Source organism: Dasypus novemcinctus, chromosome 18 (assembly GCF_030445035.2).
Source record: "Dasypus novemcinctus isolate mDasNov1 chromosome 18, mDasNov1.1.hap2, whole genome shotgun sequence".
Taxonomy (NCBI): Eukaryota; Metazoa; Chordata; class Mammalia; order Cingulata; family Dasypodidae; genus Dasypus; species Dasypus novemcinctus.
The window spans coordinates 16,817,085-16,844,637 of NC_080690.1; the positions used below are offsets into that span (position 1 = coordinate 16,817,085).

General features: G+C 52.4%; 1 protein-coding gene across 2 annotated transcripts; it reads left to right on the forward strand.

Annotated features, from left to right (window-relative positions):
* CALB2 (calbindin 2) lies at window positions 1-26,747 on the forward strand. Of its 2 annotated transcripts, XM_004448830.2 has the most exons (12): window positions 1-172; window positions 11,856-11,932; window positions 13,307-13,396; window positions 15,638-15,718; window positions 20,604-20,660; window positions 21,194-21,271; window positions 21,777-21,832; window positions 22,184-22,223; window positions 22,367-22,420; window positions 23,255-23,326; window positions 26,071-26,192; window positions 26,386-26,747. In XM_004448830.2, exons 1-11 carry the CDS (start codon window positions 79-81, stop codon window positions 26,185-26,187), a joined length of 816 nt encoding a protein of 271 aa, XP_004448887.1. In that variant the 5' UTR covers window positions 1-78; the 3' UTR covers window positions 26,188-26,192; window positions 26,386-26,747. The 2 variants fall into 2 exon arrangements, with proteins under 2 accessions (XP_004448887.1, XP_004448886.1); XM_004448829.2 differs by having other exon boundaries at window positions 26,071-26,747.
* The last annotated feature ends 806 nt before the right edge of the window (window positions 26,748-27,553 follow it).

The window sequence follows — 27,553 nt, forward strand, 5'->3', positions numbered from 1 at the left end:
CGCACGACCCGGAGAGTGCGAGAGCGGAGCCGGCGCGGAGGGAGAGCGCGGTGCTGGCTGAGGTCTCGAGCGCTCGCCATGGCTGGCCCGCAGCAGCAGCCCCCTTATCTGCACCTTGCCGAGCTGACGGCGTCCCAGTTCCTGGAAATCTGGAAGCACTTTGACGCAGACGGTCAGTAAAGCGCCCAACTTCTGTGCCCACGAGGGCCCAGGGGACCTGCAGTGGAGGGCGGGGAAGGGCTAGGGGTTAATGCTGGGGCGCGGGGCACATCTTTGCCCGAGGTGGTATCTTGGCCCCACCCTTCTCTTCAAAGAAACTTCCCAGCTTCTACAGCTGCAGCCACAGGTTTCCAAATCCCACTCATGTCTTGCCTCCCGTTCCCCGTTTGCTGAATACTAGGTTAGTACCATCACCAACCTGGGGCCTGGGTCAGTCTGGGGGGGGGGCGCTTCTGGAGGGAGCAGGCGTGGAGAAGGGCATTCGGGGCTCTGAGCACCCCCGTGGGCTTCCTTTGCCCATTTTCCATCCCTGGTAGGCATTTGGGTTCCCCAATCACAGCAGCAGAGGGTGTGGAGAGGGTACACTTGGGGTGCCAGGCTCAGATCTGCTCCCTCCTGATGATAATCCTGGGTGCCATCCCTGGGTGGGGAGTGGCACAATCTTAAATGCATCCGTGACCAACTCCCTGCTCTGAGTGGGGTTTCGATGTTGACTCACAGAGAAACTGAGGACGGGACTGAATGGCCCTTGGAGGTGGCCCTGGCGCTGGGCTTCCAAGGGCCCACGATGCTCTGCCTCGGGCATAAAGGGAGGCTCCCTTTGGAAGCTCTTGAGAGCACTTGAGACTTTCTCCACTATCCAGAAGACAGGTCATCTGATTTTCTTCTCCAAGGTCCTGGTTGGGGTGACATCCAAAATGTGCTGGCATCTCAGACCAGGCACCTCAGACAGGGTGGTTTTTAATCAGGGTCGGGGTTTTTATCCTGGGATTGAGAATGGGGGTGGGGGTGGGGGGGAGAAGGGAACTAAGGGAAGGGTGGGTGGTGGCTCACGTAATCCTTTCTGCCTCCCTTCCTCACTTTCTCCTGGTGTGGAGGTGGCAAAACAGAGGGTCTCTGCCCAGAGCACTGTGGGAAGGCAGGGGTTAATGTCTGGGGGGCGCAACTCAGTGAAGCTTTGTCCCCTGGCAGCCAACCAAGAAAGCTGGAGGGGACCAGGACTGGACATCTGGATACCTGGCTCAGGACCCCGATCTGCCTATGAATTATTGAAGGAGCGTGGGAAGATGGTTAAATCCGTAAAATGGGGCTAAGGAGTGGGCTGCATTTCCAGTCCCCACCTAGTGCCGTGAAACTCCCTTGGTGGAAAAGGCTGTAATAGGGCTGCCGTCTCTTAGTATTCCAGGCGACACGCGTATTCCCTAAGGATGCTTCTGCCAGTTTATCTGCACCAGAGATTACAGGATTCAAGGAAAGTTACGAAATGGCCAAGGTTATACCACCGGCCTCCTGCCAGATGAGTCAGCTATAAACAGGACTCCACAGTTCTACTTTTCCTCCCTTCTCACAGGGACACGCAGTAGCGTGCTCAATAATCCTGCGAATCTTTACATTGACCTGAGCCACTGTGCTTTTCAAAGCACAACCACACCTTCTTGAATCCCTCCCTGTGAGGCTGCTGGGCAGACTGTGATTCCCCCTGTGCAGCTGAGGAAACAGACACAAGGGCTGTCTAAGCCAAGGTCACGGGGGGCAGGTTAGTGGCAGCCTGGCTCCCAGCCAGGGCTTCCTCCCATTTCTCTGATTTCCGATATGTCTTAGGTTGGAAGAGGGGCTTTTCCGTGATGATAGATCCACATCCCCCATTCAGTCCCCCACAGAAGAATTCCCAAGCCAGCCTTGGAACTGACTCCCAGAGAGTGTTGGCTGGGCCATGGCTAAGCTGGAATTAGACTCAAGAGCCTCAGAGAGCCCCAAAGCCCATAGCACCTCTGGCTCCCTCTTCCTCCTGGGTGAACACAGACCTAAAAGCGTGCTTTGTGGCTTCCTTCTCCATGGGGCTCCCCACTGCCCTCTCTGGGTCACAGCCTCAGGGCAGTCCCAAGGAGGGACAGTAGATCAACCGAAAAGGAAGGCAAAGAGATGGAAGAGAAACGTGATTAAGGAAAATGGGCATACAGCCTACTTGCAGTTCTACTAAAGGATCCAGAATTAGACTTCAGGCTGCCTTGCTCTTCCTCCTCTCCCTTTCTGAGCACCCATAGACTCCCCACCTCCCCACCTTACTCTCAGCCTCTCTTTTATGCATTCTCACTTCTGTTTTCAATTTGGGGTTTTTTCCCTGTCTCGAAGAGCCCCACCACTCCAGACCTTCAAAAGACCTCTGGGAAAATTCTCCTTTACTGCTCACCAGGTCCCTGGAGTGAGCTCACTGGAGCCCAATTAATCACAGCCACCTGTGAGAGGGAGCCGCCTCCCCACCCCTTCTGGACTCCCAGACCCCATAGTAAACAAAGACAAGGAGAACTTAGGAGAAAGCTGGGTTCCAAGGAAGGAAGGGGTGATCTTTAACTCAGCCCATTCCTAAACAGAAGGAAGGGTCATCATCCAGGGCCTTGGCCCAAATAGATTATTTTCAAAAATTATCAGGAGCTTTGCAGTAGAAAAAGGAAGGAGCAGGTGTTTTGAGAGTGGGAAGTTGGGACCCAAAGACACAAAGTTATTTTCATAAGATAAACAGCTAAGCAAGAGCGGGGACCCAGGAATCCTGTTTCTGGGTCCCTGTGCCACTTCATGGACTCTCCCGCAGCCAAGGCCTTGCCTTTGGATGGATCCAGGTTATCTTTCTAAAGCAGGTGTGGGAAGATGACAGCCAGGCCCACCTGTGCCCAGGGATGGGGCTAGGCTCTCCACACAACACCCCCAGGCTCTGAATGACCTGCACAGGGACCTCCTGGGCTCTCCTTGGTCAGGAGCGTTTCTTATTCTGACTCTGTGAGATACAGGGCAGCTGAGGGATGCCCAGCTCAGGGTTCACACTGTCCCCTCTGTGTTGTCCAGGTCAGGAGAGCCATGAGCTCCTATTTCTCAGGCCACAAATAGAGATCCATGCAGGAGGGAGTCTGGCTTGGAAGAGACATGCCTTCATCTTTGCAATCCCTTTGGAAGCAACTAAGAGGGAAGGGGCCAGCTGGGGTGATGGGCTCTCTCCCAGGCATGAGCAGAGATTCGCAGGACCTGGGAGTGGGAGCAGGTAGGGATCCTATGTACTTCTAAGCCACTATCCTACACAGACAGACTCGTACACGTGCACAAGTCACCTAAGTGAGGAGGTCTAGTCACCATTGTTTGGAATATTGAAAATCTGGGGGTGGGAAATGCCATTGCTAGGGAACAGAAAATAAATCATGGTATGCCCTACAATGGATTTTATACAACTGGTAAGAGTGGGGGGGGGGAAATGTCCAAGATGTGTTATTAAGGGGGCAAAATCCTGTGGCAGAACACCATTATAGTTTGAGCCCATTTTATTAATGAAGTATGTATGTTGGAAAATATTTGGAACAATGTAATTGAGCTTAATGGTTTTCTGCAGAGTGGATGAGGTGAAATTAAAAGGCATTTTCTTTCACTTTTTAATTTCTGTAGTGTCTGAACATTTTACAAGAGCATGCATTAAAAAAAAAAAAGCAGCAAAACAAAAAAAGATGTAAAAAGAAAATAATTTTATGGATAACCCCCCAAAAAGAAAAATATATATAGACAAACACACACACACATGTGGGAATTAGCCCAGACCCTTCTGAGCCTTCCTCACCTCCAGGTGGACCTGGCAGAGGGGAAGGAAGGGGGAGGGCTCTGCCATCCTCTCAGGGGCCAGGAAGGATGACAAAGGGCTGAGGGGGCGCTACCCAGGGCACAGGTCCCTCCAAACCCGCACAGCACCGAGGACCCCCAGCCAGAACCGGGGTGTCCAGCAGTCCCCCCTCCAGCCCAGGGCACGGGTCACTGCTCATCTTGCATGCCTGTTGGGAAGGGGTGGGGAGTGGGAAAAAGCGAGAACAGCCCCTCTCAGAAGTCGAGAGAGGCCTGGGCACCTCTCATGGGGATACAAAGGCCCTTGGAGCCCTCCAAAACGAAGACGCCCCGAAACAGGGCTACAAAATAGCTGGTATCTATGAAGGGTTTACCTAACTACTACAGCATTGGCCATGCAGTATCCCTGGGCTATTCCTAAGATAATTATAGGATCTATAAAAATGAGCACTGCTGAGCTCTGTACAAATCTCATCTGGATATAAAAGTCCAGGCTCTTTGGGGAGGCCCTCCTGCCCCACCGTGGGATGACCCTGGGAATCGCTGGGGGCACCAGCAGCACGCTAAGTGCCTTTCGCAGGGGACCGTGTGCCCCCCGGCCCCGCCTGGCTGCTGGTGACTGCTGCAGCCACGAGCTGGGGCTCCTCCCCCAGGGAGGCAGCCAGGGGACGCGATTTCACAAACAAGCCACTTGAGGCCGCCTCGCCAGCGCAGCCACCTGCCCAGCCGGCCCGCGTCCCTGCCCTGCTCGCCTTGTTTATCCCCCCTGGACTTCAAGGCTTCACCAGCTGAGCCCCAGGGGGAGGTTTCCAGGGTTAAGGAGACCCCTCGGGAAATCTCCAGTCCCCAGCGAGCAGGCTGGAGGCTCTTCAAGAACAGCGAGGTGCTAGCCCGGGCTCTCCTGGCCGAGGGCGTCACCTGCCTCCTTGGCCCAGCGGTCCCACCTGGGGCCCCTGGCACTGGGCCTTTCCCCCCCTCTGTGGCTCTCTGCTCCCCCCTCCCCAATCTGCCCCATCCTTCTGGCCTCCCCCTGGCCTGGGAGGCAGTCCAGCGGCAGGTGCCCGCAGGTCCAGGGACAGCCCTGAAATGCAGGTCAGAATCCAAGCCTCCCAGAGCACATCCAGGAGCTGCCTTATCATCGAGTCTTTTTTTTTTTCTTTTTCCAAGAACCCCTAAGAGGAGGAAAAGGGAGAGAGAGAATGGGAATGCGAGTGAGATATAGACAGAGGTCAGCCCTGGGATGGCTCGAAGGAAACCCGGGTAGCCCAGGGCCTCTGCTAGCTGGGTGACTGAACTCCTCACCCCCTAAATCCCTGTCTTTAAGATGGGGTAACACCCATCTGGCTTACCTGGCAGAACCGGGAGGCTCAGACGAGACAGGGGGCAGAAAGCTCTTTGTGCATGGTGAGCACCGTGCAAAGGGAATTAATACTGGGCAGAGTCTGGAGAAGCCAATTTCTCGCCCCAAAGGGTGGGATTTGACTGTCCAGAGGGCAATCAGGCCTTTCAATGAGTCTAAACCTCTGGATGGACAGTGACCTGTCCTCGGGAACCCTTTTCTGTGCAGTTACTGAGGAAGTCCAAACTGCAGTAACTCCCTACGTGGTCTCTAACCTGTGCGTCATCGTCACAGAGCACCGCACAACTGGGTGAGCTAGCAGGGCCTGTAGGCCCAGGGGCAGGTCTGATCGTTTGCATTTCTAACAAGTTCCAGGTGATTCTGAGGTTGGTGGTCTAGACCACACTTTGAGAACACCAAGTCAGAGCTTCTCAGACTGTACCGTGCCCAAGAATCACCCAGAAAGTCTAATAAAAGATTCCTGGGCCCCGTCCCTAGAGGCTCAGATTCTATAGATCCGGGGTGAGGCCTGGGATTCTGCATTTCTAACAAGTTCCCAGCTGATGCTGACGCTGTCGGGCCCCGGGCACGCTAGGAGGAGCTATGGCGTCTGGCCTTCTAGTCAAGCCGGGCGGTCACTGTCAGCACTGAGTATCTGGTCTACCATCTCCCTGCTCATGCCAGCCCCCACCTGGACCTCGCACATTTAAAGCCATTGTCTTTCTCTTTAGAGAAGACACTAGCCTTGCTAGCTTTCAAGATAAGTCAGCACCTGGCTTTTATTTTTTAAAAGAACACTTAAGCATAGCATTTGTATAGCAATGTGTACAAATCATAAGTGTACCATTCCATGAATTGTCTCTAGTGAATGTTCTCAAGAAACTCCCACTCCTGGCTTGCTTTTACATACCCCTTAACTGAAGCTCTCCCGGCATGTGCACCAGGCAAGCTGCTCCTCTTTAGCAACCAAAGCACTTTCCTCTATAAATGGTCCCTTCACTGAGGGCTTGTCAAATGAGAAATAGGATCGTTAATCTTTAAACTTTCTAAGCCCCGCCCCCCCACTCCATCTTTTATCCCTTTAGCTTTGAACCCTGGAGAGTTTCTCCCCTGGCAAAGGTCCTAAGCAGTGGCTCTCAAACGTTAATGTTCATGCAGGGTTAAAATGCAGATTCTGATTCAGCTGGTGGGGTAGGGCCTGGGATTCTGCATTTTGAGTATGCTCCCTAGTAATCCAGTGTGGCAAACCTTTACCCTGCAGACCTGCTGAATCAGAACCATCATGTTAACAAGGTCCCTGGAAATTCTTAAGCACCTCACAGTTTGAGATGTGCTGCTCCAGAGCAGACCCTAACCCTGACTGAGCATTAGAGTCCCCCAGGGGAGCTTTTAAACACTACCCACCCAGAGACTCTGCCCCATCAATTAAATCAGAACCTCTGGGTGTGGGGCCCAGGAAATGGTGGCGATTGAGTCTTCCCAGGTGATTCTCACGCACAGCTGGCCTGTGAGCCACTACTCTGACGAAAGCAGTAGGGCTGGGGCTCTTTTGGGGGCTGACGGGGTTTCAGCTGGGGATTGATTCCATTTATGTGAGAGCTTGCATTTTAGAGTGCTTTCACATTGTGACCACCTGTGGCTCTCGTCATAGCCCCATAAAGTAGAGACAGAGGGCATATTTATACCCACTTTAGAGGTCACATGGCAAGTCATAGAGCTGGGGGTAGAATTAGACCTCTTATTCAGATCCTTCTTCCTTGTTCAACTCCTAGATCTATAAATACAAATCTCAGGGAGAAACAAGCAGGCCGCTTTCCACTCTGGGACAGTGCTTTTTAATTAATGGAGCATCCTTCAGTCAAGGTTCTGTCTCTGTGACCAAATTTATTGGAAAGAATTAATTTGAGGAAACTGAGGCATGGTGGTGTGAAGAATGGTGGTAAGCATGGGATAAAGAAAGAGGCAGGGTTCCTGGCTCCCAGCCCAGCCCCCTCTCCCTAATGTTCTCAGGATGTGGCTTTATTAAGAGGTTGGTGGTTGCTATGGTAACCACATCTTTATTGATGCCAATCCATATGAAATTTACATGGTGGCCAGGTACCCCCCAGCCCCCAGTACCAGAGTCATAGAGAAAGCAAACTCCTCATCCAGTGCTGAAATCTTCCCTAGAAGGATATGGGCCCACCGTCCCCGGGGGCAGTAGGGCCTCCTGGAGATGGAAACCAAGGTAGTGAAAGTGTTTCCCCCCATAGACGAGTCTGCCCCTTCTTGGCTCCACAACCTTGAACTGGTTGGTTCTGGCCATTCCTGTCGGGCTGCCTCATGCCAGGAGTCCATTAAATGCTTTCGAGGAATAAGGCAACATTTAAACTGTGGTCATGGCCCCCCAAACAGGGGCCACACAGTTGAGCTGTTGTTCAGTTCAACAAATAAAAGCATGTCTAATTGAAACACATTTCTGTCCCTTTGTTGGAGGTAGAGAGGGAAGTGATGGTGGAATTCCCGGTGTGGCGAGGGGGCTTCTTTCTACAGTGGCACCATCCAGTACCTGTCCTCCTCTCCCTGCAGTTTTACTCCTCCCTTTCTCTTCCCTCTGCCTTCCCTGCCCCTCTGCCCCAGTAACCACTCCTGTAGATCGCTATCCCATTATGTCATTGTTTCTTTGCTGCACTTAACGCTACCTGGAAACATCCTGTTTAAATTCATTGCCTTGTTTATCCTCCCCACTCCTCCTTAGAACATAAGCCCCATAATGGTGGAGCTTGTGTAGCTCATCTTTGCATCCCCAGCTCCTAGCACGGGGGTGCTCCACAAATGTTGAGTGAATGAAGCCTGAGTCAAGAATCGGGGCACCAGTTCTGGTCCTACCTCGCTGTGTAACTGCATTAGTCAGCCAAAGGGATGCTGATGCAAAATACCAGAAATTGGTTGGTTTTTATAAAGGGTGTTTACTTGGGGTAGGAGCTTATAGTCACCAGGTCATAAAGCATAAGTTACTTCCCTCATCAAAATAGAAAAGTCTATTTTCACATGTTGGAGCAAGATGGCTGCCGACAGCTGAGAGGGTTCAGGCTTCCTGGGTTCCTCCCTCCAGGGTCTTGCTTCTCTCAGGGTTCAAGGTCTCTTTCTTCCCAGGGCTTTCTTCTTCCTGAGCTCAGGGTTCCTCTCCTCCTGGGGCTGGCTACTCTTTCCTCTGTGATCTTGCTTCCCGGGACTCCAGCTTAAGGCTTCAGCATCAAACTCCAACATTAAGAACCCCCAGCATCAAAAAGCTTCAACTTGGTCCTTTGCCACGTCTTGGTGCCCCTTGGTGGGTGGGGACTCAACGCCCTAATGACGTGGTCCGATCAAAACCCTAGTCATAACTTAATCATGCCCAGGTACAGACCAGATTACAAACATAATCCAATATCTATTTTTGGAATTCATAACTATGTCAAACTGCTACAGTGATCCTCAACGAGTCGCTTACCTTCTCTGTGCTTCAGTTTCTTCTTCTGTCGCAAGGAGAGGATTCTACTTGCATTCCATGATCACGTGTGTCTGAAAGGGTTATGACCACTTGGAAGATGGGGGCTACCTCTTTTCCATGTCCATATCCCCCACGGCAGCCCCCACAGGGTCTTACCTAGGCCTCCAGTTACTGGCTAGTCAAAGAAAGAGGGTGAAAATGCTTTGAAAAATTGAAAGCGTGTGTCTGTAAACGAGTTACTGGCATTCACAAGTGTCCCTGATTTCCTGCTGGGTGAGGCACTGGCTGATTGTCTGGGTTTCTTGAGGCTGTGAAACCACCTAAAAACCTTTCTAGAACAAGGTGGTGTAAAAATAAAATGTACATATTCTTTGTAAGTCTCAGACACCCCACAGAAAAGGTGACTCCTCAAGGGCTGCACTATTTTACCTTTCTTGTTTTGGTTCAGAATGCTCAGACTCCCCTGCCTTGGCCTCCCACTGTGCCCCCAAATCTTCCCAGCCTGAAACAAGCAGCCCAAGGTCAAGGTGTCCCCGGCAGGGGCAACAGGCAGAAACGCTAAGCGCAAAAGATACCGCTGGCATTTTTGAGGCTCGCTGTGTGCTGGCTTGATCCTTGCCACGAAGGGTGAGGAAAGCACCACCACTGACCCCACTTTGGGGGGGAAGAAACCGGGGCTCAGGGAGGCAACGTGACTGGCTCAGAGGCAGGAAGAGAAGCAGGCGTCGGCTCCTCAGCAGGTAGGGCCGGTAGTTCTGCTGAGCTCCTGAGCAGTGGGCCAAGGAGCTGCAGCGGGGACAGCCCGGGCAGCAAGGACTGGTGCAGAGCGGGGCCCGCGGGGTCAGGCAAGGGCTGCTGCACCTCCCGGCTGGCCCCTCTGACTTCCTTCCAGCCACCTCCTGGCCTGCTCCTGGAACAGACACGCACACACTCACGTGCCCCCCAGCCCTGGCTTCCCACCCAGCCTCGGCGACCCTTGCTTCACTGGACCACCACGTGCTCATGGTACCAGCCCCGGTCCCAGGCTTCTGCACGTGGGCCCCGAGCTGAGCTCTGCTTTCCGCCTCCTACAACGCCCCCAAGGAGACAGATGTGCCTTTGCCTTCTCAATAGATCAAGGCAGGGAGTGGCCAGGGAGAAAAAACGGCTGGGCTCCTCCAGCTCCCAGGTGTCGTCAGCCAGACGTCGAAAGCCCTTCTTCCTCGTCTCCCTCCCTCACACCCCCGCTCCCACCCGGCCTGGCCTGCCACTCTCCTAAATCCCACCCCGCCTAAGAAGCTTCAAAGGGTGCCCTAGAAGAAGGATGACCACCTTGCCCTGGGATAAAGGAACCTCAAGTCTCCCCCACCCACCCCGCCCAATTGCAATCACATCTTTTCCCTCCAGACGAAAATACGTAATATAGATCATGTGATTTTCTCCATGTAAAGTAGCCTCTTCTCCACTAGAGGGCCTTTCTAAGGTTATTTATTAGGGTTTTACATTCTCAGGGGGCACTAGGAGGAGAGATCCCCCAGGGGCCAGGGTAAATGCTCCTTTTTTATCTTTGTTTGGTCTGTAAATTCTATTTACCCTTAAAAAGAGCTACCGCCCCGCTTTCCTGTTCAAGTTGAAGAGCCTTGCTCAACTGCTTTAGGTCACGTTTGGAAACTTGACTTCAGGCTGCTGCTTTCCAAACTTTGCTGCACATTGGAATCGTCTGGGTAGCTTTAAAAAAATCATGGTGTTCAGGTTGTACCTTAAACCAATACCATCAGAGTGTCTGGGGATGGAGGCAAGACATCCATGTCTTTTAAAGATGGCCCCAGAAGATTCCAGTGTGCCATAAAGTCTGCGAAGCACTGCCTTGAGGGTTCCTGATACACTACCCTCCACCAATCTTTCCTCTCCATTACAGATGAGACCAGTGACCCTTGGCCGTGGACTCAGCTCACCCCTGGCCACTTGCCCGAAACTGGCGGGGGCAAGTCCAGGGGCCTGTGGGAAGAAGCAGGGGGTAGGGGCAGGAGTCGAGAGAAGAATGGAGGCAAGACAGGATTCTGATCAAGCCTCATTTATTGGGGGTAGAACAAGGGGATTTATACTGAGGGGAGGAACGTGTCCACAGGTGGTAGGCTGGTCTCGCGGGTGGCAGACGTCCAAGGAGGGGATTGGCTGAAAGTTTGTGCCAGCTCTGCAGAGTTTCGGGCCTTGTGCATGCGTGCTTGCTGTGGTCACCAGAGTTGTGGTGGGAAGGGGAGAACAAAGAAACAAGGAGGAAGAAGAAGGAAATGGAGGGGCAGGGCTGAGGTAGTTGTGAAATCCGCCCATGTTGTTGGAGGCTGTAAATAGATTTCACAGCGGGTGGCTCCCCACAGACTCAGCTCACCCCTGGCCTTAGTCTAGGCCACCAGGCCTCGAAGCTTGAGACTCTAAAGGGATCTGGTTTTGATAATTGCACATTTTTCCCGACTCATTCCCATTGTATACACAGGTTCTAGTAATTGAACTCAATAACAACATTTATGGTGCACTTATAGTAGATTGGGCAGTGCGTGATGGGCTTTGCATACATAAAGCCATTTAATGGTAACCCTGTGCAGTACTGTTATCACCCCCATTTTGCAGATGAGGAAACAGGCTCAGCTATAACTTGCCCAAAGTCACACAGCTGGTAAGTGCCGTGGAACCACCAGGGTTTGAATCTGCCTCCACAGAGCCCAGAGCAGTGGGGCTGCCTCCCTGGCACTTGATCCCTGGGACCCCGTCTCTCTGGTGCCCCTATCCCACAGGACAGGGCCTGCCTTTCTCTTTTCACTCTTCCCCTCACCCCAGGGCCTGCCACCTGCTGACAAACCTCCTGGATCTTGCTCCTGCTGTCACCTGGCAGACCTTGGCACCTGCCGCTTGCCCAGCTGGTTTTGGACAGATTCAGCAGCTCCCAGCTTTCTGCTCACCTCTGCTGGCTTGTCCCAGATGCTGGCTCCTCCCAGTATTCTCTGCCTACTGGACATATATTCCCAGTACACTGTTATTAACCTTGGATCTCTATGGTTGCAAACAGCCTAAGCACAGAAACCGCATCCTGACACACGCAGTCCAGGGCTGGCCTGGACACATGCTGTTGATCAATGGGACAAAGGTCTCCACGAGGTCCCCAACTCCCCCACCGCTCACCCCGTGTCAGCCTTACTATTTAGCTCTGACAGTAGTTGCCTCCCTCCCCCCCACCCTTTGCTGTCTTTGCAGGAAATGGGTATATTGAAGGTAAAGAGCTAGAAAACTTTTTCCAAGAGCTGGAGAAGGCCAGAAGAGGCTCTGGCATGGTAAGCCCAGCCCCCTCTCCCATGGTTTGGATTTTTCCATCGCCCCGAGCTATGGCTTTGAGCATTGTCTCACCCAGGTTAGATGTCGCTGGTCTTGACTAGATTGGACTCTTCCCTGCAAAGACTACCTTTCCTCAGTAGCCTTGGGTACCTGGGATTGGGAGGGGGGTTGTTCATGAATAGGCATCAGGGATTTATGAACCTCCCCAAATTGCAAAGTTTGTGTCTATATATGGATGGATAAATTTTCCTGAGGACAGAGTGTCTACGGGCTTCCTAAGATGCTTAAAGGGACATGACTCAAGAGCAGATGCCTAGGGCTTCCAAGAGCTTTTATCCTTGACCAGAGGTTCTCAAGCTCACACCATCGACGGGGGGGCACTATCCTGTGCATTGTAGGATGTTTAGCAGAATCCCCGACCTCCACCCACTAGGTGCCATGAGTACCTCCCCCAAGTTGTGATAATTGAAAATGTCTCCAGACATTGCCAAATGTCCCCTGATGGGGAGGAGAAAACCGCCCCTGGTTGAGAAGCACTGCTCTAGACCAGCAGAAGCTGGACCCCTTGGCAGGTGCCTAAAGGAAAATTGCTGATTGCTCAGGGTCTGAGCCCTGAGCTGAGTGAAGCAGGGGTATCTGCTACCAGTGGTGGATTCCTCTTGGAGTAAGGCTAAAGAAGAGCTCACTAATGCAAATAATTAATCAGCAGCTCCCCAAACCAGGGGAAGGTTTTACAACTCCAAGACAGCCTCATATTCAAGATAGGCAATGATGGGCTAAAGAAATTTCTGAAGTTCTTTGTCTTTCCAGAAGTCACAGTAATTACATGGCCTACTCAAATTACTCAGATGAATGAAGATTTTCTTCTTACTTTCCCCCTGACATAAAATCAGGGTGAAAAATATTCTGCAATTGCAAGTTAGTCTTTAAAGAAAATGAGCAATTCCCCTGGTGGTGTGTTTACTGGAAGGCACTGGATTAAGTTCGGTTCTACTAGAAGCTGCCTCAATAAAATATTGGGGCCTCAGGTCTCACTTCTGAGTGACAGGAATAAGTCCCTACCCTTCTGGTAGAGGTGTGGTTTAATACACCTCAAAGGCGGGGTGCACGTTTGATTACGTGGTATAAAGTATGCCTACGTATTCTGTGCCCCTTTGTAAAGTATGTAACTGAGTCTTGAAGAAGAGGCAACTGGATTTGGAGGGGTCTTAAAAAGGAAAGGACAGCAGCCCAGAGCAGCAGCTGGGGCTAGTTTTGTGCCCACAAATTCAGGACACAAAGTGATCCCCACCGCTGCCACGGAGAACGTGTGTGAGATCCCTGGATTCCAGAGGGACCCAGCAGCAGAATTAACTCCCTTCGTCTTCCCACAGATGTCAAAGAGTGACAACTTCGGGGAGAAGATGAAGGAGTTCATGCAGAAGTATGACAAGAACTCGGATGGAAAAATCGAGATGGCCGAAGTGAGTCCTGCTGTCCTGGCTAAGAGCTACGTGGAAGGGCGATTTGTCCCTGTGCCTTTCCCGGGAACCAAACAACCCTCTGGGGACCTAAATGAGGTGGCCTTAAAGCTGCCCCCCTCCCCCACCAGCCACCAGCCCAAGGGCTGAACAGAGAGAACAGGTGGGGCTTTTTTCTGTATTTCAAAAGGAAGGTGAGCATTAGCAACTAGCTGTGGTTTAAGACAGGGATGAAGAGCTCAGATACCTTCAGGATCCAACAGGTTTTGTAAATGTGTGAAAAGCTCAGCTTAGGACAGTAGGAAGCGTGAAGGCTGTGGTGATCAGGTGAGTCCACACCCCTCCTAAAGGCATCCAAAGGCAAATTTTTGTAAAGCTTATCCATGTATTTATACACACACATATACATGCATGCACGTGTATATGTGTGTGTATACACTCATACGCACACATATGTGTGCCAAACCGAACACTCCTGGCTATCAGTCTGCAAGCCCTGGCCAAGGGGTGGAAGCGGTGATGGCGGCACGTGAAGGCGGGCAGAGCTCCTTCTGGGGTGTACTGGTTGGGGTGCTGCCAGGATGCGGTCTCAGGTTGGGTGTCCTAGAAACAGAGCCTGAGGCAGATTCAGCTGCATGTGATTTGTGATCTCAAGGGGACGAGAGTGAAGCAGGAAAGGGCAGAGCAGTTAAGCCAGGGCGTGGACTCAGCCGGAGTCCGTTCTGGCCTGATCTCATGGGGAGCTCCAGAGTGTGGGTTGCCACGAAGTTGGTCCTACCTTGAGGCAAGGGGGGTGATCAGACATTGGATTCAGGCTGCCCACTCCCCCAGATGGGGGGACGTCGCCCCCAGTGAGCAACTATAGTTTGGTTGAGGGCAGTTCTCCAGCAGGGGGCAGTGGCGAGCCCCCAACCGTTCTCAGCAGCCACAGGGAGAAGCCTCTGGGAGGGGCCCCACGGGTAACCTCTGCAGGTGCCTGTGCTGCAAGACTCAGAAAGCCCTGACCCAGTGGGCTTAACCCAGGGGTGGGCAGACTTTTTCCTGGAAAGGTCCGGGTTGTGGTAACTGCTGTAGACTTTGCAGGCTGTAAGGTCTCTGTTGCAACCATTCACTCTGCCATTGTAGCACAAGCAGCCATAGACAATACGCAAATGAGTGGGCATGGCTGTGTTCCAATAAAACTTTATTTACAACAATATGGTTTATGAATATGTTTCAACAAAATTGATTTTTAAAAAAAACACTTTATTTATAAGAACTGTCAGGCCAGATTTGCCAGTAGCCCATAGTTTGCCAACTCCTGGTTTCAACCATGAGGGCTTCTAACAAGAAAGGTCATAGGTAGGGGTGGCTCCACATCAGGGCTCCAGCTTTGCTTCTCTCCAGTTCTCTTGATTCTGTTCTTTGACCTAAAACAGCTTCACGTTCAGGCTGGTAGCAAGACAGCTGCAGTAGTTCCAGATATCACATCCAGATACAACCATGGCTAGATGCAGAAACGCGCTCACCGGGAGACTTTTCCCATGAGTACCCTCAGCAGGCCTCCCCTCACAGTTCACGGGCCAGAACTGAATCGCATGCCTCTCCATAAGCCAATCACTGGCAAGGGTGTTGGGATTACCATCGTTAGCCCACTTAGACCAGTCAGGATGTGGTCTGAGAGAGGAGAAGGGGGACGGCCAGCTGGGTGGGCAGCCAGCAGTGTTCGCTACACAAGGGTACTTGCATTTTTCAAAGGTCAGATTTGTTGAGGCGTAATTTGCATACAATAAACTGCATCCATTTAAAGTGTAAAATTCATTGAGTTTTGACACTCGCATACAGCAGTGAACCACTACCACAATCAAGATAAAGCATTTCCATCACCCCTAAAACATTTCTCCCACCGGTCCTGGCCATGCCCCTCAAGGCCACCACTGGTCTACTTGGATTAATATGCATTTTTTCAGAATTTCATATAAAAGGAATCCTACGATAAGTATTCTTTCAAGTCTGGGTACTTGCATTGTACAGTAGCACCAATTTCTGTCTCTCCAGCTGTTCATACCCTAAGATTTGGGGTGAGCCAGAAGCATTTCTCAGAGCTTCCTCCCTCCCCGCTGAAGGGCTACCAGCCCCTGCTCTAAAGGGAGAAAACAAAATGTGACCCCCAGGCTGCCTCTCCACTGACCCCTTTACCATCCTTCCTACAAGAAACTCTGCTGTGTCCCTCCCTAACGTTAGTGCCGCTCTGTATCCCCACAGCTGGCACAGATCCTGCCGACCGAGGAGAACTTCCTTCTGTGCTTCAGGCAGCACGTGGGCTCCAGCGCTGAGTTTATGGAGGTGAGGCCAAGGCGCTGCCTTCCCGCCGTGTCCAGAGGCAGGCTCGCCCTCCTGCCTGGGAACAGTCCCTGAGAGATGCTAACCTGCTTAGAACACTGCTCGTGCAAGTGTGGTCTGTGGACCGGCAGCTCAGCACCGCCTGAGAGCTTGTTAGAAACGCAGCATCCCTGAATCAGGCGCTGCATTTTAACAAGATCCCCAGGTGATTTGTAGTCACGGTAAAGTGTGGGGGGTGAACTGAGTCAAAGCTTGGGTCAAGCATTTGGGAAATGTTGAATTTGCTGCAGATATTTGCATATTATAGGCTCTGCGAAATCGTGGAGTGGAGAACTCTTTCACTCGGTTTGGCTCCCACATCTCCCCTACTTTCTTCTCATTCAATAACATCAGTGTCCCTCGAGTTCCCAGTAGCCCAGTTAGGGGGAGATGCTGCTTCAGGCTGACCAGCATCCTCTTTTACCACATCGCCACAGAGAAAAGAAGGGATGGTGTGCCATTCTAACATAGGGAAAGCCCAGTGAGAATTCCAGCTCCCAGTGTCTTCCAGGCTTGACCTTTGACTGTGGTCTGGGCTACAGTGTACCCCTTTAAAATGGATATTGCCATCTTTACAAGATAAATTCTCTGAGATTCTCATGTGAAAGACAACATCAAAATTAATGTGTCTTTTGAGTAATGTTCACTATGTCCTACTTCAAAACAGGTAGCATTAGTTTGGACCACATAAAATTGCCAATATTCGACCATCCTTGACTTACAAAAATGGCAATTACACAACCATTCAACCAAATATGGTACTACCCCCCATGTCCAGCTAATTCCCAATTATTTCCTGCTGTTTTTCTGAGACTCTGCACCTTTGCTCTTCAATGGATGTCATCCTATACGCATCACACGTTCTGCCTGCTGTGATAAATAATGTCTAGTCTTCAGTGTGACTCTTGGGGCCACACTGTGTATGCTGAATCCATTTCCAGCCACTAGTAATCCCCTCTCGGTGATGCACTGCCTAAAGTGACTGGAGAGCTAGCCCAGAAGCCCACTCATGGCCAGAAAGCCGGTTAGAAATAACCAAGTCTCAGGGCAGAAGAGTCCGTTTTTAGGTGGCAGCTTGCCTCAGTATCAGATATAGATTTCCTTTCGTGGTGCTTTAAAGGATTTTCTTCAGTTTTTTCAAGATGGCAAGATTCCGTACACTGGTAATTGATATTCTGAATTCTGTTCTTCGTCAGTTGCCTGCCTCTCTGGGGGGCAGAAGTCCTGCCTATGCTTCTAACTTGTCAGGGGCTACTTTGGGAGTGCTGGGTTTTATCTGTCTGTAGAAAAGGGAGCATCTTGCCCAGCCCCTCCTCTCCTGACAGGAAGGCAGTCAAAGGCTGGCCTCTGTGCCATCCCTGCTCTCAAACATGGGCACAGTGATAGCTTACAGGGGCAGAGGTGCTTAAAGAGGAGCAAAGAGCAGCTCTCTCCCTCTCCCTCCCCATCTCCCTTCCTCCATAGTACTCATTCTCCTAACCTCAGTCTCACCCAACCCCACCTTCTCCCCACCCCTCAGTCTCTCTCCCTCCCTCTCCCGTTCTCATAAAATCATTCTGTGTGGTTGACATCATTCCATGCCCTTATCTGCCTTTTTCCTTCTAAGGCCCAATCTAATGGCAGAGCAGATATTCCCCCAAGTTTCCTGGACCCCTCCCTCCTCCCGTGCCATCCCCTCCTGCAGTTTCCACTTGTTCCATTTTCCTCAGCCAGAAATAAGAAGTGGTCGCCCATTAGCTCCGAAAGGCTTGTGCTGTCAGATAGCTCCCACCCCAATGTCCAGGCCAACATTTTAATTTCTAATTTTAGTGAAGCCTCAGGACTTCTTTGGGATTTCAAAAAGCATGAGTCTCTTGAACTCTTTTCCTTGAATGGGAAGAGAATAATGACTCACTGAGGCTGAGTACAAAGTACTGAAGGGAAAGAGAAATCAAATGTAAGAGCCAGAGTGGGGGGTGGCGAAGGGGGCAGGGAGGGGACAGTGAAGCCAGGGAGGGCACGGGGAGGGGTGGGGGTCAGACCTGGTGGAAAAGCAGCCAGATGCTTTGCTCTGTGTGAGGACTGGGGTCCCTCTGGGTTATCCTTCTTTTAGGCAATTTTGGGGTATCTGCCTTCTTTCAACATAGGTGAACTAGATTCCAATACACTAAATACATGCAGGTGGTTGGTGAAGTCAGGTTTGGAAACCTGCACATATCTCTTTCACCCTTGGTACTTTTTCAAGAGTGTGCTTTTTGGATGAAGAAAGGAATATTTTGATGGAACCCAAGATTTTTTATTTTTCCGCTAGAAAATATACCATTCCCTAATCAGGTACTGTATTAGTCAGCCAAAGGGGTGCTGATGCAAAATACCAGAAATCTGTTGGCTTTTATAAAGGTTATTTATTTGGGATAGGAGCTTACAGATACCAGGCCATAAAGCATTAGTTACTTCCCTCACCAAAGTCTGTTTCCATGTGTTGAAGCAAGACGGCTGCAAATGTCTACCAGGGTTCAGGCTTCCTGGGTTCCTTGGGGCTCAGCTCCTCTGTTTTCTCCACTAGGTCAGCTGTAGTCTTTCAGGTGAATGGCTGTCTCTCTCCCTGGGGTTTCTGCAGTGTCTAAGAAGCTGCCTCTATTCCTCTATGTTCTTCTCCTGGCTCAGGTCCTCTCTTCCTGGGGCTGGCTTCTCTTTCCTCTGTGAGCTAAATTCCTGGGGTTCCAGCTTAAGACTTTAGCATCAAACTCCAACATCAAAACCCCTCAACTCTGTCCTTTGCTATGTTTTTATCTGTGAGCCCCCACCCACCAAGGGGTGAAGACTCAGTGCCCTAATGACGTGGCCCAATCAAAGCCCAAAACATAACTTAATCATGCCCAGGTACAGACCAGTTTACAAACATAATTCAATATCTATTTTTGGAATTCATAACTATATCAAACTGCTACAGATACCGTCTACTCAATTTGTCTGTAGTATAGACCTACACTTTTGCTAAGATTTGCTCTTGTCTCAGAACTAAAAAAAAAAAAAAAATCAGGACCAGATTTCCTGAGGCCTGGCACTGCTAACCCTGAGAGTTGCAGCCTTGTTTACTGGCATTGAAGAAGCTCCTAAGATGTCCAAACACCTTCACACTCCTGACAGTAAAAGGGGACCTGATGTGGAGATGTGGGGGAGGTAAGAGATAAAATTTAGGCATTTTTATCAGAAAATCAGGAGTTACTGGTATGCAGGTATGCAGTTGGGAGCTGGAGAGGAAGGGCGGGAAAGTCAAAGGAACAAAACCTGAAGGAAAATCTAGGAAATAGGATCAGGTACCAAAATAGTCCAAAGACTGGGGAGGACAAAGACTCCGGGCCTCTTTGCCACAGGTACAGGCAGCCTCGACCCCATGGCAGTCCCTCCTCCCCGCCAGATGGTTTAGGGAAAAGGCGAGGGTTTCCAGGCAGTTATGTCCAGCACCATGATTTCTCAGGGACCCTGTCTTAGCTATTGCTGTGTGACAGGTGACCCTTGAACTTAGCACCTTAAAACAATCCACATTTATTATCTCACCATCTCCGTCGGTCAGGAATTCAGGAACAGCTTAGCTAGTCGTCTGGCTCAGGGTGTCTCGTGAGGTCATAGTCAAGGTGTCAGCCAGGCTGCTGTCATCCAAAGGCCTGGCTGGGGCCGGAAGGTTGGAAGATACACTGCCAAGTTGGGCCAGTCCACTGGGCTGTGGGCAGGAGCTCTGGCTCCCCCCGCGGGCCTTTCCATAGGGCTGCTTAGGTGTCCTCACAGCACAGCAGCGTCCTCCCGTCCAGAGTGATCCAAGGAGGAGCAAGGAAGCCACATTGCCAACTAGGACCTGGTCTCAGAAGTCACACCCTGTCACGCCTGCCATACTCAACTCATGAAGAGGGAGTCACTAAGTCCGGCCTCCGTTCAAGAAGAGGAGAATTGGGCTCCACCGTTTGGAGGGCAGGAGGTGCGCTGAAGAACTCATGAATATTTTAAAGCTGCTGCACCTATTTTTCCTTGTTTCTCCTGTGCATTGTCTGCTTCTGCCAGGACAGAACGTAGAGGAAGGAGGCATCAAATCCCTGTCACCTGCTGAAACTTTGCTGCTCTTTGACTCCCAGGTGCTACAGTCTGGTGTGTGGCTCCCTCACAGGGATCAAACACGTGCTCCAAATCCCTGGGACCCACATCTGAGCCCAGCACTGAGGAAGGGTGGGGTCCAGGGAGCCGTCTGCTTGGCCAGGTCAGGGCCACATGCCTGCCTCTGAAGATGGGGCCAGCCCCGCTGGGATCATGTGGATTGAGAGTAGAAAGGCGGTAGAGGTAGGGGTTCCTAAAGAAACAAATGGAAAGGTGGGGCAGTGGCTTTGGGTAGTCTAAAAACGGATTGTCCTGCCAGCTCCTCTCCACCCTAAGACGTGGCTGCCATCTGCAACAGCACGGAGGGCTAGAGTGGGGAGCATGGTGGAGAGGCACCTAAGCCTGTTCCTGCCCCTTGCAGAGGGCTTGCCCCCTGCCCCGGGTCCCCACTCAGAGCGGCAGAAGCCTTCAGAGCAGTAGAAGGACACCCCACGTATCCACAGCTACCACAGTCCTGCCAGATCCTGGAGCTGCCTGGCCTTAGAAACCACCCCCTGGTTACAAAATGATCCAAAGAGGGACCCAGCCAGGGAGCAAGGTTGAGGAAGGAGCCATGGTTCTAGTTCCCGCACTTCTCCTCCTCCTCTGCGTGACCTTGGTCCAGACACTTGACTCACTTCCTCTTCTGGGACGTGAAGGGCTGGGCTGGACCCTCAGCACATCCCCATCCTCCCTTTCTTGGATACCACCGAAGGAAAACAGCTTGGCCTTCCCGTTGCAGGCCTGGCGGAAGTATGACACGGACAGAAGTGGCTACATCGAAGCCAACGAGCTCAAGGTAGGGTGGGCCTTGGGGAGGGGTGGAGGCTTTGGAAAAGGGGACGGGGGCCTGAGCAGCTGTGGGTGGAAGGACCCTGGGGAGGAAGGAGGTGGGTGAGGAAATAGGGGCTTGCAGGCTCTGCCGGAATACCCAAGCCAGGGGCAGCCACGTGAAAGCAGTAACAGGGAGCTGCAGGGCCGTGGGCGTCACCCAAGCCAGCGCCGGGGGCAGGTGTCCTCGGGGAAGTCGGCCGGCTGTGGCTGAGAGCATTCTAGCTCGTCCGTCTGCCCCTGAGGTCCTCTGGCCAGCCAGTGACCCTCCGGCCCTGCTCAGCCCTGAGGGCTGGGTCCAGGAGGAGGCAGGGCCAGACTCTCCTGCTGACCCATGGGGCAAAGCTGCACCCAGAGCCACCTGCAGGTCCTGAGGGCCCTCCCCAGGGGTCCCGGGGCTAGGGAATTAAGAGGGCTGGAAGTGACACCCGTGGTGGAAAGTCCCGTTAGCAAATGACTAAGGGAATGAATGGAGCTGTGACGAGGCCTCTTGTCTTCCAGGGCTTCCTGTCAGACCTGCTGAAGAAGGCAAACCGGCCGTATGATGAGCCCAAGCTCCAGGAGTACACCCAGACCATCGTGAGCGGGCACAACGCCTCGCCCGGGGACTCGGGACCCGGGCCCTCGGGCGGGGGCGGCTGGGGTTGAAGTTCCTTTGTTTGCTGACTCTTCAGCATGAGCAGCTAGCAAAGAGGGGTGCCCGCGCCCCCCTGAGATCCCCACTGAGCTGCCACCGAGGCCGGTGTGAGCCTGGGGAGCCTCTGTTTCCATGACAACCTCAGCAGCTCCAGGCGAGGATAAACCTGGAGAGGGCGGGCCTTTGGGGCTGGCCCGCTGCGCCTCTGCTGCCCACTGCCTGGGACGGGGAGAGGCGCAGTCACAGAGCCCCTGCCTTCCCCACCCTGTGAACCGCTCCCCCCAGACCTTCTTGGGCCCTGTCCCCCAGGTGACCTCAGAGAGGCCGTGAGCACGCTTCCCCTTGCCTCCTTCCTCGCCTCTCCAGTAGAAGGCGGTGGCAAGCCAAGGTCCCACCTGAGACCAGGTCAGAGCAAATAACCCAGGCACCCCTTTCTGTCCCCAACAGCTACGGATGTTCGACTTGAACGGCGATGGCAAACTGGGCCTCTCGGAGATGTCCCGGTAAGCACCTGCCCGCCCCCCACCTGCCTCCCCAGTGTCACTTTTCACAAGATCCCTGCAGCTCATTCCTGGGCTACTGCCCCCATCTCTGAGATCGATAGGTGGGCAAAGCGGCAGGTCCACAATGGCCGGGCACCAGGTGGGGAGTCAGGACAAAGCTGGAGAGAACCCTGAATTCCCGCACTCGGGTTGGTCTTGCTGCCCTCTGCCTCGGACTCGCCACTAACTCGGGATTATCCTCGCTCAGCCTTCTTTTCTGTGACTCCAGCCCCTGCCTCTGCATCCCTGCAAGGTCTGGGCACACGTGGCCTGCGCTCGCTCCTAACCTCTGCTCTAACATTTTCTTTCCAGACTCTTGCCCGTACAGGAGAACTTTCTGCTTAAATTTCAGGTAAAAGAGCCGCTTTGCTTCTCTGCTCTCCCTTGCCCTCATCCCCCTGAGCTTCCTCCTTCCCCAGCCCGCTGCAGCCCCTGTCCGCCGTGGACACGTGCCGCTCCCGGGCTTGCCCTTCTCTAATACCGTGGTCCTTGCAGGGCATGAAGCTGACCTCGGAGGAGTTCAACGCGATCTTCACCTTTTACGACAAGGTAACAGGGAGCCTGGTGCACAAGGGTAAAGCTGGAGGCCTCATCACCAGGGGAGCCGCCACCCCCCTCGCCCCGTGGTCAGCTGCACAGGGGCGGCTGGGGCTGCAGCCGCGTGGTTTCTGCCAGGCCCTTTCGGCTCCCTGCAGCCTCTCCTGCTGTGAGATCAACGGCATTCACCGTTCGTGGCCCATGGAGCCCACGGTGTTGGTTTCTTTTTTTTTTGAATTAGAGAAGTTGTGAGCTTACAAAACAATCCTGTAAAATGTGCAGAATTCCCATCCATCACCCTTTCACCAGCATCTTACATGGTTGCGGAACATTTGTCACAGATTATGAAAGCACGTCATCCGACTGTTAGCACTCTGGCTCACAGCCCGCGCTTGGTATATTTTCCCCATACACCCCATGGTATTAACTAACACTGGATTGTACGTTGGCTATAGTTCCTGAGAGAACCAGGGTGTTGGTTTCTGAAAGATGCAGCAGAGAAGAGTTGATGGAAGAGGATTCAGCCCCTGGGGCTTGGGGCTGAAGGGGCGAAGTCCTCAGTGCTGCCCCCTGGTGCCAGCTCATAATTTTGCACTCCAGCCAGGTTTTCTAGGAAGTTGGGAGTTAGGAGACCTCATCCACGCCCTACCACCCCCTGCCCGAGCGACTCTAATGATGCTCTTTATCACCAGAGGGTTATTGTGGCACCGCGCAGTCCAAACCCCTCCTTTTGAGTGCAGTATGGGAAGGTTAGCGTGGAGACCACCCCGGGAAGGGATGCAGGGAGGGGGGGACCGGGAGCAAGGTCAGGGCCCTGTGCAGATGAGCCTCTGCCCCCATCGCCAGGACGGAAGCGGCTACATCGACGAGAATGAGCTGGATGCCCTGTTGAAGGATCTGTATGAGAAAAACAAGAAGGTGAGCCACTGGCCCGGGGCGGGGGGCTGGCGCCTTGTCCCCAGGGGAGGGGGCACGCTGGAATGCCTCGGGCTGCACTTAGATCCCCTCTGATCGGCCAGGCTGGTGGCAGCCTCTGCCGAAGACCAAAAGCCTTCCTGTGTAAGGAGAGACTTTGGAGAGCAGCGGCCAGTGGGGGCTGAGGGGCTATTCTGAATCAACAGTCTGCAGGGCTGGAGCTGGAGACGCCGCCAGAAAGAGCCACCAGCACGTTTGCTCCCCTCGGGGAAAAGGCAGAGGCCTGAACCCCATCACCCTCGAGTGGACCCTCGGGGGGCTCCCCTTGGTGCACCAGGGAGGAGGGGTCTGGGCCGAGTGGGAACCTGGAGGCTCCTTCCCGCAGCAAATGGTTTTGCCGGCTCTCTTTAATTAGACGAGGAAAGCTCTGTAATTCCTTGCCTTGCCTAAGTGCCGTGGCTGCCAAGCAAGAGCTAAATTTAATGCTCAATTTCAGGAATAAATTCATCGCAGCCTGAGTCTGTCTGCCTTTCCACATGCTTCCCGGCCTCTTTCTCTTCAATCTCATCTTTCATTTATTTTTATCCCAAATTGATCTTTTTCATTGTGATACCTAAAATTGCTTTTTAAAAGGGCAGAAAATAAGTTAAAAGTCGGCAAATAGTTCCTAGGAAGGGGGAAGTATTTGCCACTGTGTTTGGACCTGGCAAATTTTTCGAGGCACCGAATTCTAGGAGAAAACGATTTATGTGCCTGCATCCATCAAAGGAATGTCAGGGACCATAATGGAGAATATCTAACTATAATTGTATTAATGAGGCAATTATTCTCCCGATGGCCCCTCCTTACGCCTGGGGTTGATAAACTCTGAAGGCATGGATTAAATTCAGCAGTGACCTGAATGTCATGGTCATCAACCTACTTTGCTCTTTCTTGCTTAACACAAAGGACAGCTAATTCATAGAGCCACACAGGTTGACTCCAGATATGGAAGTGAAAGGAAAGGCTCAGGTGTTGGGTTGGGAGCAACTGTGAAGGTTAGCGAGCAAGGATAGTAATAAAGTTTGTTTCCCTGGGAGCCCTCCACCTGTACCGGGTTCCAGAGTTGGCACTTGGGAATCAGGAGAATGACTCAAGAGAAAGAGAAAGCTGCGTGCCTGTAAATAATGACACACGAGCTGGGAGGGGACAGGCCCTTTTTGGGGAAGCCACACGGCAGGCACGCATTCCCTTTGGATGGTGCCCGCATGGACTGCGACAAGGGTTCTGCAGCAGATTCACGTTGGAGTACTTGGAGGGCCAGGCCGAGAGGACCACCCATCAATATTTCTTCACACTTCTAAGGCAGGTGCAACTGGCTGAAGCCTTCCCCAGCTTCAAGCAAAACTTCTAGACCTAAGAAGTCAGCTGCCCCCTCTCTCCGTGCTGCCAAGCCTCTCGCTGCTGCGCCATGCCATGGAGAGTGTCCTGAAACTCAGGGTTGCTACGTGGGGTCCGTCCCTGGCTCTCAGTCAGTACAGGCCAACCTGGGAAGAAGATGTGCGAGCTGAATGGCACACCCAAGGATTAGGGGTGGGAGGACATTCCCAGGGTCGTCCCAAACTTCAGGGTCCCAAAGTAGGAGATGTTTGCACAGTGCCCTTGGACCAGATGGTGGGACATCCCCGAGCAAAGGAAAAAAGAGTTGTCTTTGAGCACAGAAAAGAGGTGACTGAGGACAAGTTGAGCCAGGTAAAGATTTAGATGGCCTTCCGGGCCTGGGAATTAAGGGTATTTATGGCTGTGAGCTGGGCCCTCCCTTCAGCAAATACCTTAGTCCAACTACCTCGGTTTTCTCATTAGCAGAATGGGGATAATGACCCCCTCGAAGGCAAGGGGTTAAAAAATATATATATATCAGGATCTTTCAGGTATTGAGTACGTGGTCTGACAACAGTTTCAATACAAAAAAGGAGGAGGAGGAGGAGGAAGAGACTGAGGGAAGATAGTTGTTCAAATGATTCTCCAGTGCTGATGATGAGCCTGCTATTGTGCTGACCTTTTGGCATCCAGAGCAATGACTGTAAAGCATCTATTTAGGCTGAGGCATCCCATGTTCCATGTAACATGGGGTCTCCATTTTAAGTGAGAGACAGGCTCATTGTTTATGGGCCACCTGTCTCAGCGTTCAGGCCGAGGTTCCACGTTCAAGGAGACAGGATTTGGAAGTCCTTGTTGAAAAGGCTGAGGCTTAAGGAAGTGCAGTCCAAGGGGCCTGGAGACAAGGCCTGGTGGCTTCTCCAGCGTCTTCTCCATCAGCTGCAAGGACGCAGGTTGGCTTTCAGTAAAAGGAGGCCCAATGAGGCAGAGGAATTGACTCCAGTTATGCACAGATAGACTATCATCACCCTAGCTGCCATTTGGGAAGAGCTTGCTGTGTGTCAGACACTGTGCTAGCTGCTGTTGTCATTTCATTCCCTCATCTAATCCTCACAACACCTAAAGGGGCAGGTGCTGTTAGTGTACCCATTTTACAGGTGAGGCTGCTGAGTTCAGAAAGGTTGAATGTGTTCCCCAACACATTGCAGCCAGTAAGTGGCAGAGACACAGGTGACTCCAAAGCCCATGCTTTGTATCGCTCTCGGCCACTTACACAGGGGAGTTGGAGGGGGGCTGAGAGGTTCTGGCGTGTGTTTGTGAAGGTGTAGATGGGCCCTTGGGTCGGGCCCTCCACGAGCCTGCTCTTCACCTCCTTCTCGTTCTCCTAGGAGATGAACATCCAGCAGCTCACCAGCTACAGGAAGAGCGTCATGTCCTTGGCGGAGGCGGGGAAGCTCTACCGCAAGGACCTGGAGATCGTGCTGTGCAGTGAGCCCCCTCTGTAAAGGGGGTGAGGTCTGCTTCTCCACCTCCCCCAAACCCTGCCCTTCCCTGCCCTGACATGTCTCCCCAGACCCAGGGGTCGTGAGCCCCTGCCCTCCCGCAAGCCGCACACCCCAGCCAGCATTGCAGGAAAGGAGGGATGGAGGACAGGCCTCCTTGGAGCGCCTCTCCAATCCCACCCGACCTGACTTCCTGCGCAGCCCGAGCCCAGATCTCCAGCCGCCTGGAAGGGGGGAAGGTGCCCGGTGGAGGCTGCCCATCTCTCGGCTGTGCTGCATGAGCTCATTCGCTGTATGATTTAGGCTTCGACGTCCAACAGAGTGGACTCCTCCCTCTCTCTGCCTTTCCCCCGTGCCACCATCCGCCCCAAACTTCCAAGTCCCACCCACCACCTTGCTAGTGGTGTCGCTGTCTGCTCCGGGTTCCTGTCCATGGAGGGCATTGGCCCTTCCCTTGCTGTCTTTATCCACGTGCTCCTCTTCTCTTTTCGTTTCTTGTCTTCTTGTTTACCAAAGAAGAGTTTACAGACAATTAAATGGAAAACTTCTGCTGTGGAAGCTTACCCATTTTCTTGAGTTATCGACTTCTCTCTGCAGTTCTGAGCTCTTCTTGACAAAGAGGGGCCTGTTCTCATGCAGGTGGGGAGGGCCCGGGACCACCAACCGCGAAGCCGCCACTAGAGGCAGAGGCCCGGGGCCGGGGAGTGTGGCTCTCACTCGCACTCACTACCTGCCGTCCTCCTCGCCGACTGTATCAGTCAGCGCTCTTCAGAGAAAAAGAGCCAACAGGATATATGTATTTACGTGTGTGTGTATAATATTATGAGATCTATCACGGGAATTGGTTCCGTGATAGTGGGGTTTGGCAAGTCCACATTCCATAGGGTAGACCGCACGTCGGGAACTCTGATGAAGGCTTTGATGAGCTCCCCAGGAGAAGCTGGCTGGCTGGAGTAGAGACAGAAATTCTCTTTTTCTGACTGCTGAAATCATCGGTCTTCCCTTTAAGGCCTTCCACTGATTGAATGAGAAATCTCTCATTGCTGAAGGCAGTCTCCTTTGTTGATTGTCAATGTAACCAGCCACAGATGCAATCAACTAATGATTTAAACCCACAAAATATCCTCACAGTACAATGCTTGCTTGGCCAAACAAGTGGACACCATAACCTAGCCAAGTCGGCACATGAACTTAACTACCACACCAACCTGCGTCATTCTTTTATTCTATGTTTGTTTCTGCATCTCCAGGAAAACAATAACCAGTTCACTGAAAGCTTCCTAAGTGCCAGGTTTCGTGCTAAGCAATTTGCGTGGAGTATCTCCCTTAATCCTCTGAGGGAGGTGCCGTGCCCCAAAGACTACAGAGG

What these genes read in the sequence shown, in the direction of transcription:
- CALB2 (XM_004448829.2), top strand. Translation starts at nt 79, where the DNA reads ATGGCTGGCCCGCAGCAGCAGCCCCCTTATCTGCACCTTGCCGAGCTG. An exon ending in TCGAAGCCAACGAGCTCAAG is followed by an intron (nt 20,661 to 21,193) that starts GTAGGGTGGGCC and finishes CTTGTCTTCCAG; the next exon opens with GGCTTCCTGTCAGACCTGCT. An exon ending in ACTTTCTGCTTAAATTTCAG is followed by an intron (nt 22,224 to 22,366) that starts GTAAAAGAGCCG and finishes TGGTCCTTGCAG; the next exon opens with GGCATGAAGCTGACCTCGGA.